The 15,815-nt window shown below is 50.3% G+C and overlaps 1 protein-coding gene across 2 annotated transcripts; it reads left to right on the top strand.

Moving 5' to 3' along the window:
• Window positions 1-3,488: 3,488 nt before the first annotated feature.
• HAUS5 (HAUS augmin like complex subunit 5) lies at window positions 3,489-13,831 on the top strand. Of its 2 annotated transcripts, XM_027514218.1 has the most exons (19): window positions 3,489-3,645; window positions 4,415-4,477; window positions 4,569-4,601; window positions 4,736-4,760; window positions 5,316-5,421; window positions 5,501-5,660; window positions 6,768-6,837; window positions 6,930-7,012; window positions 7,500-7,557; window positions 7,712-7,836; window positions 8,022-8,085; window positions 8,193-8,323; window positions 8,549-8,711; window positions 8,930-9,010; window positions 9,112-9,257; window positions 9,442-9,553; window positions 9,631-9,763; window positions 11,728-11,860; window positions 12,029-13,831. In XM_027514218.1, the coding sequence occupies exons 1-19, from the start codon at window positions 3,548-3,550 to the stop codon at window positions 12,144-12,146; spliced, it is 1,902 nt and encodes a 633-aa protein (XP_027370019.1). In that variant the 5' UTR covers window positions 3,489-3,547; the 3' UTR covers window positions 12,147-13,831. The 2 variants fall into 2 exon arrangements, with proteins under 2 accessions (XP_027370019.1, XP_027370020.1); XM_027514219.1 differs by lacking the exon at window positions 5,316-5,421 and having other exon boundaries at window positions 3,507-3,645; window positions 12,029-13,116.
• Window positions 13,832-15,815: the final 1,984 nt, after the last annotated feature.

Raw genomic sequence — 15,815 nt, 5'->3', positions numbered from 1 at the left:
CCTGCAATGCAGGGGCCACAGGAGACCCAGGTTCAATCCCTGGGTCAGGAAGATTCCCTGGAGGAGGGCATGGCAACTCACTCCAGTATTCTTGCCTGTAGAATCCCATGGGCAGAGGAGCCTGGGGATACAATCCATAGGGTCATAAAGAGTCAGACCAGACACAACTGAAGAGACTTAGCACACACACACATGCAAAAGAATGAAACTGACAACTTTCTTTCTTTTTGGTGAGAAGAAAAGTTTATTGTTTGATTTATTGTGACAGGTGGTTTTACCTAATTGGATACTATCACTAATCTTAAAATTTTGCTATTGTATTAACTGAAATCAAAACCTATTTCATGCTTAATATTATTTTTGTTAAATCCACGTCATTCTATTTGTTAGGAATTTCATAAAATACTTTGTTCAGTTCAGTCACTCAGTCATGTCTGACTCTTTGTGACCCCATGGACTGCAGCACGCCAGGCCTCCCTGTCCATCACCAACTCTCAGAGTTTACTCAAACTCACGTCCATTGAGTCAGTGATGCCATCCAACCATCTCATCCTCTGTTGTCCCCTTCTCCTCCCACCTCCAATCTTTCCCAGCATCAGGGTCTTTTCCAATGAGTCAGTTCTTCACATCAGGTGGCCAAAGTATTGGAGTATCAGCTTCAGCATCAGTCCTTCCAATGAATATTCAAGACTGATTTCCTTTCAGATGGACTGGTTGGATCTCCTTGCTGCCCAAGGGACTCTCAAGAGTCTTCTTCAACACCACGGTTCGAAAGTGGTGAACACAGTTCAAATGTTCAACAGTTCAATTCTTCAACGCTTTAAAATACCTAAGTTTCTTAAAAAGCCCACCCCTACCAATGCAAGAGACATGGGTTCGATCCCTGGTCTGGGAAGATTTCACAAGTTGCAGAGTGACTAGACCCATGCATCACAACTATTGAACCCCGAGTGCTCTAGAGCCCATACACCTCAACTGCTGAGCCCACTAGCCCTAGAGCCTGTGCACTACAATAAAGAGTAGCCCCTGCTTGCCGCAACTAGAGAAAGCCTGCGCAAAGTAACAAAGACCCAGCACAGCCAAAAGTAAAAATAATCAATTAAAGAATGAGGATGTAGCCTTTGAAGATAAGAAGGGTAATTGAGTTAGGGGGCAGAGCAGGAATAAAAGCTCAGATGTGAGAGGGAGGGAGTCTTGAAAGCTACTATCCCAAAGAGAACACTGCTTTGCTCTCTGGAAAAGTCTTAATCTTAGAATCCATTCCCTCCAGTTAGCCCTATCATCACTCTCACCAGTCCCTTGCTATGCTTCAGTTCTACCATCCCCTGCCTTAGTTCCCTGCCCTGGCCTCAGTCTCCTCCTGATATCAGGGTTCAATTAGAGAGACTGAACCAACAGCAGGGGATAGATAAGTAGGTAGATAGACAGTCAGACAGACAGACAGACAGGGATTTGACCTTATGCAAGTGGTGGAGACATTAAGCAGTCCCTAATATTATTGTCTTAGTGTCTGATGCTGCCACTCAAAGTGCAGAGGGCAGGCAGTTGTTAGGAAGGGAAGACAGATGTAAATGGGGGAAAGCTAGCACAAGCTGAAACAAACTTGCCTCTGACCTTATTGGTATGAATGCCCACAAGAGAAGCTGGAGCTAAACACACACATGGCCCAGGGGTTGCAGAAGTTGATGGAAGAGCCAGGAGAAAGTGCAACACTTGCTGACCTGGCTGCTGCCCTATGCAAACATGATGTGCGAGCAGCCAGCCAGGGACAACTTGCATGACTGGCAAAATGTCAGCCACCTCACTTCTGGATTTTAGACATTCTAATAGATATGTAGAAGTATTCCATTATTGTTTCAATTTGCAACTCCCTGATGACATTGTGTTGAACAAGTTCTCGTATGCTTACTTGCATTTATCTGTATATTTTCTTTGGTGAGACATATGTTCATAATTTTTGTCCATTTTTAAACTGGATTATTTTCTCATGGTTGAGTATAAGAGTTCTTTGTATATTTTGGGTACAAGTCAATAATCAGATATGTGTTTTGCAAATATTTTCTCCCAATCTGTGATTTGTCTCTTTATTCCTTTAACAGTCAATACTTTCTAACACTCCTTGAAAGGCTCAGAGACCCATGGCAAACATGCTAACTGCTTTTTTTAATAGCAAAACAACCCACAAAAGTTGGAAGCGTGGAGACGTTTGAGAGAAATCAAAACTGTTGAGAAATCAAAATGGTGAAGTAGAAGCTGCTAATCTTTCTTCCAGGAAGCCCATCTGGATTTTACATCAGCCCCAGGCACCCTCTTCTGCATCTCAGCCCATAAGAAGCATTTGAAGCTCAATTCATCTTCTCCCTGAAATCTGCTATCTCAATGGAAACCTTGTAGTCCCCTTGTTCCTGGAGCAGAGACTCAGCTGACCCTTGGACACCTCCTTGACTCCTCACACCCATAGTGTTGATAACATTGTTGTCAACATCTCCTCCAAAGCTGTCCCTTCTCTCATCTCCCCATATCAAGGTCTGTTCCACCTAATCTCCAGCCTAGAGTGCTGTATTTCACCCCTCTACAGCCAGTCAACTTCACATGAGATCCACTCAGTTACCTCTCTACTCAACATCCCTACAGTTGTCCAGCACTGTCCTCAACACCCTCCTCTCCCTCACCCTGCTCCATCCTCTTCCCTGGGTTCCCAGCTTTTAGTCTCACCCCGCCATCTTTCTCCCCCATTTGTTTATTCAACAACTATTTAGAGATTCAGGCTCTGTACTGGACACTGAAGACAGTGATTAATGACACAATCATATTGAGTGAGAGGTATTATTTCTCAGGACCATGTCTGAGGCTGAGTGGGCTCTCCAGGACTCCAGCCCTAGTATTAGCGCTTTCTAGGGGCACTCCACAGACCTCTCACGTTCCTTGACCCCAAAGTGACCCACCCCTGCCGCTTATGTCCTATCTATCCCCACCTGGTGATGCGTCTACTTCCCTCACTGAACTGTGAGCTCCGTAGCATGGAGACTGGGGCTGTCTCAGCCACCGGGGTGTCCCCAGCTCAAGGTCAGCTCACGAATGTTACGGATTGGTAAGGACGAACGAATACCTAGAAGAAAGTATGCCAGGGAAATATTAGGCTCATGCCAACTGCCCCCGTCCCTCGCTCAGACCTGACACCCTGTTTCTGAAATCAAAGGGCAGTAATTTTGGCATCCCCTCGCTGGATTGTCATCCTCCTAGGATGAAAGTCCCATTTTGTCGAGAAAATGAAAGGAGGCATTAGGGACCTTTAGCCTCTTAGGGAACAGCTGGTAGTAGGAAGGAAGACGCAGAAGGCAAGCGGATCCCACCGTTTCTTCAAGTTCTTTCATCTTCGCTCACAGGAACCCCGAGGTAAGAGAGCTGTGGGTCGGCTCTGAGACCCCGCAGAGCGGGAAAGCCCCCATCTTCCTGGAGACCGTGGCATCACTTCCGGCGCGTGCGTGACGTCAGAGAAGGACGCCACACTGAAGAAGGGGCGGGAGGCAGCGGCCTGGTCACTGTCATGGAGTTAGCGCAGCAAGCGCGGGAACTGGGTTGCTGGGCGGCGGAAGAGATGGAGGTGCCCGTGGCGGCCCGGGTCCCGGAGTCGACGCTGCGCAGGTGAGAGCCGCTCTGGGAGTGAGGACTCCCCACCCTGGAGATGGAGTCTCCCGGGATGAGACCCACGTCTTCATCCAAAACGCGCCATCCTCCCCTTGCCCCTCTGCCCCAGTGAAAATAACCTTTGAGGGCGCTGCTGCCGCAGTGCAATTAACCCTCGACGGCGCTCCTGCCCTGCAGGTAGTAAATCCAGGCAGAGGATCCTGAATTGAGTGAGGGAGTCCTGGTGGTGACTCCCACCCCCATCCTCTGAGGCCACCCAGAGTGGGGTCCCTTGCACTAGTGGGGATCCTCCATGAGTTAGTAATAAAGCTCTCTTTTATCAGTGTGAAAATTGGATCTCCAGGGTAAGGCTGTCCCTCAGTACATCACCACCCACCCCAGCTAGTGAGGACACTCAAGTCAGCAAAGACCGCCCCATTCGAGACCGAATGTATAGGAGTAATGACCCACAACTGACCATGAGAGGGCCCTTTCTGGCAGTGTACCCCTCACCCCACCTCTGGAAGTAACTGGAGATAATCCTTTGCCAGGAGAGATGGAGCACTCCACCAGAGAATGAGAATACCCCTATCCCCAGTGAGACGCCCACCCTCTCAGTGGCCGAGAACTCCCCAGGAGGAAATACCTTACCCCTAAAAGTATGGGCCCTCCCTCCCATACAGATGAGAATTCCCTAGTAAAGATCTTACCTCCTTACCACTCTGTTAGTGAGGATCCTCCATCCTGTGTGATGGCCCAGGCATACCTTTACATGCTGTTCCCACAGGCTGTGTCTGGGCCAGGGGGCCGACATCTGGGCCTACGTTTTGCGGCACGTGCACAGCCAGAGGTGAGCCTGGCCACAGAAGGGAAGCTTTGGCAGAGGAGAGGACCCAGGAGAGCCCCACTGTAACTCCCCTTCCTCCTGCCTCTCCATTTAGGAACGTCAGGAAGATCCGGGGAAACCTGCTCTGGTAACTGGTCCTCAAAGCTGTCCCTTCCTGTCTTCCCCAGCCCTATCCAGCCATGTCCCTGCCCCCAGCCTCACACCTCCTGTCTCTCCCCTGGAAGTCCCCATCATCCTCTCACTCTGGTCTCATTTCCTCAGGTATGGCCACCAGGACAATCCAGAGGTGAGAAGCATGTGCTGCAAGGTTTTATTTCATCCAAAAAAAGGACTTATAGATCTTCTGCTCTGGGCCCAGCCTTGTGCTGGGTGATGCCAAGGGTCACTGTGTCACAAGACAGCCCTATCCCTGCACTCACTTGCAGTCCGGGGGGAGGAGGCGTGAGCTGTGAGTGGGGGGACATGGATATGAAGCATCAAAGCTGGTGAGGTTGATGGGAGAAGAGATAGGCTTGGGAGAAATGCTGAGGCTAGTATGGGACCCAGCATGTGCATGGTGCCCAGGTGACATCTTGGGGGAGGCTTCCAGGAGACCTCAGGACTCCAGGTTTGGGGCTCAATGGGAAGATGAGGACTAGGACAGAGACAGGAAACAGGTTGGGGGGACAGATGAGGCAATCCCAGAAGGAAGGAGGGGGACATGATAGTACCCTGGTGCTCTTCTTCAGGCACTGAAACTGCCTGGGGAAAACCCTATGCCATGTAACTGGGCAGGTAAGAGACTACTGCCCCACAGAGAGCAGTCAGGCCATGCATCTGACCCTGTACCTGATTCCACCAGGCCCGCCGGAAGTTGGAGTTGGAAGCCGATGTTGCCCGCCTGCGGGCAGAGATCCTGGAGTTAGACCAGAGCCTGGAGCTGATGGAGCAAGAGACTGAGGCTCAGGGTGACCCATGGGGCTGGAGAGATGGGCAGCAGAATGGGGTGAGGGAAAGCGCTGATGGCCACCCTTGTTCCTCTCACAGACATGGCCATGGAGCAGAACCTACAGAGAATGCAAGATACCCAGCGCCGTGCTCTCCTCCTCCGGGCTCAAGCTGGGGCCATGCGAAGACAGCAGCGTGAGCTCCAGGATCCCATGCAGCGACTGCAGAATCAGCTCAAGCGCTTGCAGGACATAGAGAGGTGGGCTTCAGGTGTCCAGGGAGCATCCCTCACCAGGGTGGGCATACAGACATTCTTAGAGACCCAGTGCTCTGCCCGGACCCCTTCTGGGTTCTAGAATTCTGAGCTTCACTCCATGGAGCCAGAAATTTTTGCCGTCTCAGCCACCTGTTTTTTCAGTGCTTAGCATGGTGCCAGCTGTATATCTAGAATGCCAGTGCTGGGGGGAGAAAAAAAAAACAGTAAACAGGACAGTCCTGCCCTCATGGAGCTCACACTCTGATGCAGAGGAGACAAGTGCTAAACCAGGACACAAACAAACCCTATAATCAAGGGTGGAGATGAGCGCTATGAAGAAAAGGTGATGTAGAAAGGGAGAGGGAGATGCTACCCTAGGTACAGTGGTCAGAGAAAACCTCTCTGAGGATGTTAACATTTGAGTTAGGGGAGGAATTTCCATTGAGAGAAACAGCAAGAGCAGAGCCCCCTGAGCCTGGCATGTGGGAAAAACAGCCAAGAAGCCATTTCAGCTTAAATTTTGAAGGCAAGAGGCAGAGTAGTAAGGGGGTAGGTTGGAGAGGTGGACAGAGCACTGTGAAGGCATTGGAGTTTTATTCGGAGGCCGGGTTCATGCCCTGGCTCAGCTGCTTACAGCTGTGTAACTTTGGGCAAAGTATTTAACTGCTTTGTGCCTCAGTTTCTAAGTTCTGTAGAAGAGAGATAATATTAATATCTATTCTAAAGGGTAGGTATGATAATTGAGTTAAATCAAGCAGAGTGCTTAGAAGCATTCTAATTGTTGTTATTCTGTGTGTGATGGAAACCCATTACGTTTTCAAAGGTTTTGAGCAAAACAGGGACTGTTTTGATCTGTCTGAGGTTTTAACAGGATTGTTGGCTTACTGCTGGGTGGAGAACAGACTGCAGAGGGTAAGAGCAGGGAGATGGATGAGGAGATTAATGCAGTCATCCAGCTGGGAGGTGATCTCATCTGGGGGTTGGCCTCTGAGATCCAGGCTCAGTGATCCCTGTGACTAGCTTTGCTGGCAGCAGGAGGGAACACCAACCTCTGTGCTGCCAGCCGCCTCCTCCCAGGACCCCCAGCCCCAACTGAACTCCTCCCTCCAGGAAGGCCAAAGTGGATATAAACTTTGGACCCTTGATATCAGCAGCCCTGGGCCTGGAGCCTGCGGTCCTGGTAAGAGTCCTGGGCCAGCGGGGAGAAAGGTTGGGTGTCCGGGGTTAGATGGACCTCTGGGCCTCCCTCATACTACACCCTCTTCTTCACAGCACGATGTCCGAACAGCCTGCAGCCTCCGAACCCAGTTCCTGCAGAGCCTCCTGAGTCCTCAGGCCCAGGGAGGCGGCGTTCTGTGAGTAGCCCTCGGCCACCAGAGACCCTGTAAAGAACCTTGTTACAGACACTACCTCTGGGCTCTGTCAGCCCCAGGCCCTGCCCTGACAGGGCTCCCAGGCTGGGAAGAGAGGAAGCAGACCTTTAGAGATAGTGACAACCCAGGTAGGTAGGGCTCTCAGAGGGTGGGCAAGCCTGGGAGGCTTTGGGTACCCAAAGGAGGCACCTTACCCAGCTAAGGAGGCAGAGAGGATGGGTGCTTTGGTGAGGAGGGATAAAAGATTGAGAGGATGTTCCAGGTAAACAGCACACATGAAAGGGTCCAAGGCCAAGGCATTGATATGCTGTTAAGTGGGACACTCAAGTCTAGCTGGTATAGAGGAACCTGGTTTCCAGTCTTTAACATGGGGACAGTGACAGCCCCTACCTTACAGAGTGGCAGTGATCATTACAGGGTGAATTAATGGTTCTTGTAACATTCTCTGTCCTCCTTCCCAACTCCACAGAACCCTGCAAGATGACCACTTTGGAACTTCCTACCAGCAGTGGCTTAGCTCAGTGGAGGTGAGGGGCACTCTCAAGAAAGGCTACACCCCCTGCCCCATGATTAAACCTCAGGGTGCCAGGACCTCACTCATGATCCCTACTCCTTCTCCATGGAGTCCCAGCTCGCAGCCCTGCCCCCATCCTGGCCTGACTTCACCCCTCTCCCCACCAGAGCCTACTGACAAACCACCCACCAGGCCACGTCCTGGCTGCCTTGCAGCATCTGGCTGCAGAGCGGGAGGCAGAGATCCAGTCCCTGTGCAGTGTGGATGGGCTCCAGGATATGGAGAGAACCAGGTGAGGTGTTGGTGCTCCCAGTCAGCGCAGGGCAGGTGGCTGGGTGAGCTGGGACAGGTTAGGACCAGGCAGGGTGACCTGCCAATGGGAACTGAGGCCCAGTAACCAGTCTGGCAGGTAGGCTGACACTGGTTACCTACAAGGGGACAGGGCTTCTCCCATTACAGCTCAGCCCTTATTCTCAGGTCCCAGGCACCAAACCAGTCAGACTCCAGCCAGACCCTGCCATCCGTGGTGCATCTCATCCAGGTGACCCCCCAGGACCCTTCCCAGGACTCCATCCCCTTCCCAACCCAAAACACCTTGGTCCCCTCCCTGCCAGGGACCATGTCACCCTGACTTTGTGCTCACTCCAGGAGGGCTGGCGGTCTGTGGGTGAGCTGGTCACCCAGCGGGAACCCCTCCTGAAGGAGCATCAAGTCCTGACCCTGCGCCTCCAGGGCCTGATGGAGAAGGCTGATAGATGTATCCTGGGATCCAGCGAGAGGTGAAGAGTCTCCAAGGGCTATGGTCTCTAGGCCATGTCTCTCCCAAGGGTCTTAGAATATAGACTTCTGCACCCTGGCTCCTGTTTCAGTCTTCCTGCTTGCTCTGCTGGGTAGTCTCCCTATGTTTACGGCTCCTTGTGCATCCTTGTGCCTCTGATCTCCCTGCTCCGGCGAGAGTCTTAGTCACCTTCCTTCTCCTTTGGTCTTTTCTCCTTGGGCCGCAGGCAGACTTTGGTGCTGGGGCTCCGGGTCTGTGCCCTGTGGGCTGAACTCAAGGCCCTGCGTGCCCTGAGCCAGGAGCTGGAGGAGGCCACTGGGCGTCGGCAGATTCTGCTCCAGGAGCTACAGGCCAAACAGCAACGGATCTTACGCTGGCGGCAACTAGTGGTGAGAAGTGGGATTGCAGGAGAAGTGGCCAGGCTTGATGGAGGGCCTGAGTCAGACTGGGAGCCCTAAGGAGCCAGAACTGGGCCTCCTGGTGAGGGGAGGGGGCCTCAGTGAGACTCCCAAGAGAAGTCAGGGCCTGTGCAAAGGGGTGAGCGGGGGCAGAGGCTCGGAGGTAAAACAGAAAATCAGCTCATCTCCATGGCCTCTTGGTTGCCTAGGAGGAGACACAGGAGCAGATCCGCCTGCTCATCAAGGGCAACTCAGCCAGCAAGACACGCCTGTGCCGGAGCCCCGAGGAGGTGAGATGGGAGTGGGGGCCAATTCTGGGGAGGGCTGGGCCTCCTCGGGAGGGGACTAAGCAGCCTCACACTGTCCTTCCCATCCCTTTCCTTCCCCACAGGTGCTAGCTTTGGTTCAGCGAAAAGTGGTCCCCACGTCTGAGGCGGTGGCTCCACAGAGCCAGGAACTGGTGCGGTGTCTGGAGCAGGAAGCCCAGCACCTGCCCCATCTTCCTCTGGGCCCCTTGCTGCAGCACAGCCCCGGAGGGTGAGATAGGGGTTGCCACATACCCTGTCGTGGATGACTGCTACTCCCTGGGCCCACTCCTAAAACACAATCCTAGGGTTCCCAGGCTGCCAGACCTCACCCTCAGCCCTACCTCCAAGTTCCTGGGCCTCTGGAACCCAGCCTCTCTCTCAGCACCCCTCCCAACCTGGACTTCACTCCACAGATTGCAGCCCCTCCCCACTATCCTGCCATCCATCCACCAGCTGCATCCTGCATCCCCAAGGGGCTCCAGCCTCATAGCACTGAGCCACACGCTGGGGCTGCCTGCAGGAAAGGTGAGTGCCTGTCCCCTCGGCCCTGTCTTCCGACCCCAACCTCCGCCCCAGGTGACTATCCGTCCTCCTCCCTCCAGGCTCCGGAGCTGCTCCTCCCGAGGGCTGCCTCTCTTCGCCAGGACCTTCTGTTCCTCCAGGACCAACAAAGTCTCCGACGCTGGTATCTGCTCCACATGAAGACCAACCTGCCACCAGGACCATCCACCCAGGGTAGGCCTGCCCCACTTCCTTATCCAGCATCTCAGCCCCTTCCCAGCACCTTTAGCCTCCAGAAGAAATCACAAATACCCACTGCTTACACAGTGCCCACTGTGCATTGAGGTCTCACTAGAGTCCTCTGCGCAGCATCCCCGGGGGTTCTCTCCATATCACAGAGGGCTTGCAAGCTGCCCAGACGGCCGAGCTAGATTCGAACCCAGGCCGTCTAACATGGGTCTGTGCTCCTAACCATTAGATGACACTGCTCATCAAACTGCCGAATATTCATCCATCATCAAACAGCAGTATACTTGAGTATACAAAGCAGTCTGTATAGTTAAACTACTGGATTCTTTTCTCAGCAGTCCCTCTTCCTTGCTGTATGGTCTCCCTCTGCCTCAGTTTCCCCTGCAGTGGACTAAGCATAATCATATTAATAACACCTTACAGAACGGCTGGGAAGACTCAGTCAGGTGGCCTGAACAGGGTGTTGAGCTGAGGCTGGCTGCAGTTAAGCATTCTGTATCCCTCGCATGATTCCAGTCTCCGCTCTCTGCACATGCACAGCCTCTTCTAGTCCTTACCATGAGGGAAGGGAGTGTAAGACTACAGAAAGGAAGCTAAAACGCAGAAGTCCTTTATTCCTAGATTCACTAAGCAAGTACTCACTGCGTATATGCCATGTGCTAGCCCCCGAGAATTCAGTGGGGAGAAAGGTGAGAGCTCTCCAGCCCCAGGGTGTCCCAATTGTAGAAGCAAAGAATTCAAAAGAGAAATAGATGGAAGAGGTGGCTTGAGAAGAAGTGAATCAGTGTACTATCAGCAAAGCAGGAAGAGACCATTTTCAGGCCTTTGAATTTTTAGCTCCTTACCACCCCGACTCTTCAGTGGGCAAGGAGCAGTGTGAAGGAACAACAGAAACAGCCAAAGACGTGGCACAGCATTGTCTTACTTCGTGGGCATCAGGGACTTTTAACACATCTGCAACTGGAACTCAGTTCCCTTTAGTCCGGAAAGCAGTTCTGTTTTTTTTCCATCCTGGTTTCCTTCCCTTAATAAATGACCCCACTGCCCTCATGCAGGGGCTAAAGCCAGAAACCCAGGAGTCATCCGTAATTTTTCCTAGTCCTCTGAACCCCTACCTTCAACCTGTCAGTAAGCCCTGTGGGTCCCCTCTCCAGAGTGCTCCCATCTGCTCCCTGCCTCACTAGCCTGTGGCTCAAATAATTCCATCTGTGCCTAAGAGTGCCCAAAGAAAGGGCAAGTGTCATGCCTGAGATTACAAAGCCAGGAAGGGGTTCAGGCCCAAAGGGTCTGACCACACTGCTGATCTGCACTTACTCTGAGCTGGGCTTATTCTGAGTCTGTAGAGAGAGACTAGACGAGTCACAGTCCCCAGGGAAGACACCAGTGGAGGGAAGGACTGCAGCAGTCTGAGGAAGCAGCCAGGGTGAGGAATGCTGGGAAGGGCTTCCAGGAGGAAAGATGGTGTCTCCAGTGGTCCTGGGGGACAGTGAGGCTTTGCTCCGGAGTAGTGAGCAGAGGCCACGTGGTGCATTCCTCAAGTACTAGGCTGAGAGCTTGGGCTTGGTCTTGAGGCGCTGAGGCGCCTTGGAGGGTTCCAAGCAGGAGAGGGAAAGGATCAGGTTTAGGCCGTGAGAGCACTCTGGCTGCCACATGAAGGTTGGACCAGTAAGAGGCTGAGGCTTGGAGCTAGGAGGGAGGCTAGGGGGCAAGCAGGGAAGCAGGTAGGACACTGAGGGATGGACCATGGAGACTGAGGGGGCGGGAGGAAGGTGTTCAGAGGATGCCTGGGGCATGGTGGGCTTGCACCTGGTAGGAGGACCTGGGAGGAGAGAGAGGCTCAGGAGGGATGCTGAGGTGAAGACTAGATGACCGGAGACAGTGACTCATTAGCTGCAAGGTACCCGGGAGCCCGAGGATTCAGTGCTGCCCCCTGGGTTTCTAACCTACAGAGCTGCTGCGGATCCAGGAATCCCAGGAAAAGGAGCAGAAGGAGAGCCTGGGACAGGCTCTGAAGCGGCTGGAGAACCTGCTGAAACAAGCACTGAAGCGAGTCCCTGAGCTTCAGGGAGTTGTGGGGGACTGGTGAGAGGGGGACATGACGAGGTGGGGGCTGAACTGGGTGCAATGGGCAGAACTTAGGCCGGGGGAGGGGGTGGGGGGCTGGTGACAAGCAGACCGTGGTGTTGAGGGTCAGCTAGTGAACGTCTGGAGGTCCTAGACCTTCCCTTTTAACCCCATCCCCTTCTCCAGGTGGGAGCAGCCAGGACAAGCCGCCCTTTCCAGGGAGCTCTGCCAAGGCCTGTCGCTGTCCCAGTGGCAGCTGCGCTGGGTCCAGGCCCAAGGTGCCCTGCAGCAGTTGTGCAGATGAAGAGGTAGCTCAAAAAGAAGTCAAGAGCTTCGCACTTGTTCATCCCAACACATCACTTCCCTTAAGACCTCTGGAAGCACTGCCTGGACACATCCGCCCATGGTCTCTACCACACCTGCCGCCTGCATCCCGGCTGTTCTCGGTGGTTCTCTCAATTGCCTTGCCCTGTCCTGTCATTGCACTAAAGCCCAGACGAACGAGATACTACGAGCCCCACCCTAGCTGAAACTCGCCTCATCGCTTTTACCCTCAGTAAGAAATAATCAACTGCCTGCTGTAAACACTGAGGATCCAGCACTGAAAAAATGGACAGAAGCCCCAGCCTTCAGGGAGTTATTCTAGGACAGGAGAACAAACCGCTGACAGAATAAGTAAGCAGAATATCTAGTACATGGAAGCACTATGAGAAAAAGCGATTGCAGAGGTGCAGTGTTAGAGGACTGCGCAGCAAGGTGACACTGTAAAGGCAGTGAGGAGGAAGCACCCGGCTATTGAGGAGGGCCTGCAGGGGGAGACCGCAGCGCATGCAGGGGCCCCAGTTCACGTGTGTTGCTGCGAGGGCTGAGGAGGCAGTGTCGCTGTTGGAAGAAGGGAAGCTTTAAGAGATGGGATTGTCTTTGAGTTTTTATACAGTTGTGTTTTTTTTTTACATTTAAATCTTTGAGCCATTTGGAATTTATCCAGATGGATTCCATTTTGTCTTATTTTAAGCACTTACTAAAATTCTCATTCAGAGCAGTGGTCACCTCTAAGGGAGGGGTGGGTGGCAAGGAGGAGACAAACTTTCTAGAGTTAAAAATACATTGTGTGTTGAAGGTGGTGAGGGCTACACAGGTGTACGGATTTGTCAGAACTAATCTCGCTGTACTCGTTAGGTCTGTGTATTTCACCGTGATCTATCTTCAATTTGTAAAGTAAAATTTTACCCACCTAAACTTTATAAAGTAGATTTAGATATTTTTCATACACACAACTTCCATGGCTAATTGGGTTGTATCTGGGTTGTATCTGTTTTATCTGGCTGTATCCAAGACCGCTATCCGTCTGACTCTTGTGTGCCAACGCCACAGCGTTTTAATTTTAAAGGCTGTGTAATATGTCTTAACTGCAATGACTGGTTGCCATCTTGCGCTTACTTGTCAGTGTTTCCCTGTCTCTACTTGCTGTCTTTTTCTGTTAAGTGAAATTATACGAAATTTGGCTGGTTCCTGAAGAAATACATAGATAGGAGTTTTACTGGGGTTGCAGTTAGTCTGCCAGTTAGGAATATTTGCCATCTTTGAGATTTTAAACCTGATTTTCCAGCTCCCTTCCCATAGCTCCTCTCTCGACCTCCGGAGCACCCTTGCTCCCAGTGCCCCTCCTGTCCCTCGCTGCTCTTTCTCAGTCTTCACACACTTGCTTTCCCACATGCCACCTTAGTGTTCCCCCTCTCCTTTTTCTTCTCTTCGTCTCACTTCCCAGCCACCTCCCTACTGAACAAGGTGATCCTTACCCTGTCCTTGCTTTTTTTTCTGTAACATAGCTTCTAACATATACTATTTTATCTTTTATTGTCCTCCTCAAACAAAATGTGACCTCCACAAAGGCGAATTCCTCTGTAAACTAGAACCTGGACAAACTGTCTTCAATATGATTTGAAATCCATATGCAATAAGGGAAAATAATACTGACAAAAACATAAATTTTTACATGATTTTTTTAAAAAAAGGCAAAGTTAACAAGAAGGCTAGTTAGGGGAAAATATTTGCAGTTTATACCATAAAAGGATGTGTGAGTGTGTGTGTATGTGTGTGTAGTGTCAAAATGGAAAAGAAAAGTTCCAAGTCCATAGAAAAATGGACAAAATATATGAATGAATAGTTCTCAGAAAATATGCTCAAAATCAATAAGAGAAAAGCTAATGAAAACCCCACTTTGACACATTTCCTACCTATCAGACAGGGAAAAGGAAACCTGGGATTTGGGCAGCTCCCTCTGTCGACAAGGCAGAGGGAAGCAGCACTCTGATGTATCAGTGGGTATGCCATATGGAACACCTGTGAGATAATCTCCAGCAAAACTATGAGGACATGCTCTTTGCCAAAACAATGCTACCTATAGGAATCTATCCCGAAGACATACTGGGCGAAACATAAGTTGTGGGGCTTTGTACAAAACTACTAGATCACATCCTCAGAGAGTCAGTGGGGGTACAGAGGGGGCTGTTTTAGATTAAAAGAGACATGACAGCCAAATGTAATGCAAGATATTGATTGTATCACAAGCTGTTGTGATTTTTAAGTGTTTGAGTTTGAAAGTAACATTTTTAAATCAATGGGGGAGGTTTTCATGAGAAATGGAAAATTGGTATATTGGAAAGTGTTATCTTTATTACTTTTCTTTGGTGTGATAATGGTATTGTGGTTAGGTGAGAGAATGTGGACAAAGTATTAAGGATGATGTCTGCAACTTACTTTCAAGTAGTCTTATTGTTCATAATACTGATTTTTTTATTTTGATAAAAGTTTAAAATTTTGAAAGCCAACATCATATATTTTGAAATTATATATATTAGACTAAAGCATATAAGTATCTATGCTAACACTACTGGGGACCAAGTTTTTAATGCAAGTGAAAAAAAAAAACAAATATAAGAAGTAATACCCTGTGATCTTTCATTTGAATTGGAAATACCAGAATGAATTCATGGGTTTTCCTCTTTCTTAAACAAACAAACAAAATATATATAGTTCCCTAGCTAAGTCCACAGAAAAACTCTAGATACAACAAACCCAGTAACCCTCATGCCCAGGTTGTGGTCTCTAAATACCACGTCTGACTCAAAGGAACCAAGGATCCTTGGGGAAATAACTGATTCTAGTCTGGGGAAAGAAATGTGCAAAACGAGTATGAAGCATTTGTGCCAGCAGCAAGGAAGTACTCTAAAACTACTGGGATTGAGTCAAAGGACTCAGAAGTCAATATGAAGAGGTTGTTGATTCTTAATCACTAAGTCATGTCCGATTCTTTTCGACCCCATGGACTGTAGCCCACCAGGCTTCTCTTGTTCATGGGATTTCCTAGGCAAGAATACTCAAGTGGGTTGCCGTTTCATTCCCCAGGAGATCTTCCAGACCCAGGGATGAACCCAAGTCTCCTGCATTGCAGGTGGATTCTTTACCTCCGAGCCATCAGGCAAGCCCATTAAGTTTAATACTCTATCTTAATAGAAACTTATCTTGAATCTAAAATTTGTAGTTGGGCCTACATACTCACGCTGTGCTTTTACAGTACCCAGAAGGATGATAAATTTTGAAGCATTAATTGCAGTAGTTTGCACTACAGTCCATGCAACTTTTTGTGGATTCTTGAGGCGATCGTTTACAAAGGTCACACATACTGGCTGTGGCTGGCCTGGCTGCCTGCCATTATCTTTCAACAACAATTTCCCAAGTGAAATTTCAAAACAGACCATTGAGTCCCCATTTTCCAAGATCCACATCATGCTCACAGCCAGGACAAGGAAAAGCAGTTGTCCTAGGGGTCAATGAATTGCACTTCCAGCCTGTGTATTTAGTAAATCTTTGTTACATCAGTAGGAAAATGAACAGAATGAAAGAAAAGGAGGAGTCATGTTTTGGAAAGATAGGTATCTAAATATATGTATTCCAAAACAATACTCAACAT

This window comes from Bos indicus x Bos taurus, chromosome 18 (assembly GCF_003369695.1).
Source record: "Bos indicus x Bos taurus breed Angus x Brahman F1 hybrid chromosome 18, Bos_hybrid_MaternalHap_v2.0, whole genome shotgun sequence".
Taxonomy (NCBI): domain Eukaryota; kingdom Metazoa; phylum Chordata; class Mammalia; order Artiodactyla; family Bovidae; genus Bos; species Bos indicus x Bos taurus.
Note: the sequence above shows the minus strand (reverse complement) of the source record. Positions and strands in the feature narration are given on the sequence as shown.

Excerpts from the sequence above, each read along its gene's own strand:
- HAUS5 (XM_027514218.1), top strand. The coding sequence starts at position 3,548 with ATGGAGTTAGCGCAGCAAGCGCGGGAACTGGGTTGCTGGGCGGCGGAA. Across the intron at positions 5,422-5,500 it reads GCAAGAGACTGAGGCTCAGG|ACATGGCCATGGAGCAGAAC; the intron begins GTGACCCATGGG and ends TTCCTCTCACAG. Across the intron at positions 9,554-9,630 it reads TGGGGCTGCCTGCAGGAAAG|GCTCCGGAGCTGCTCCTCCC; the intron begins GTGAGTGCCTGT and ends TCCTCCCTCCAG.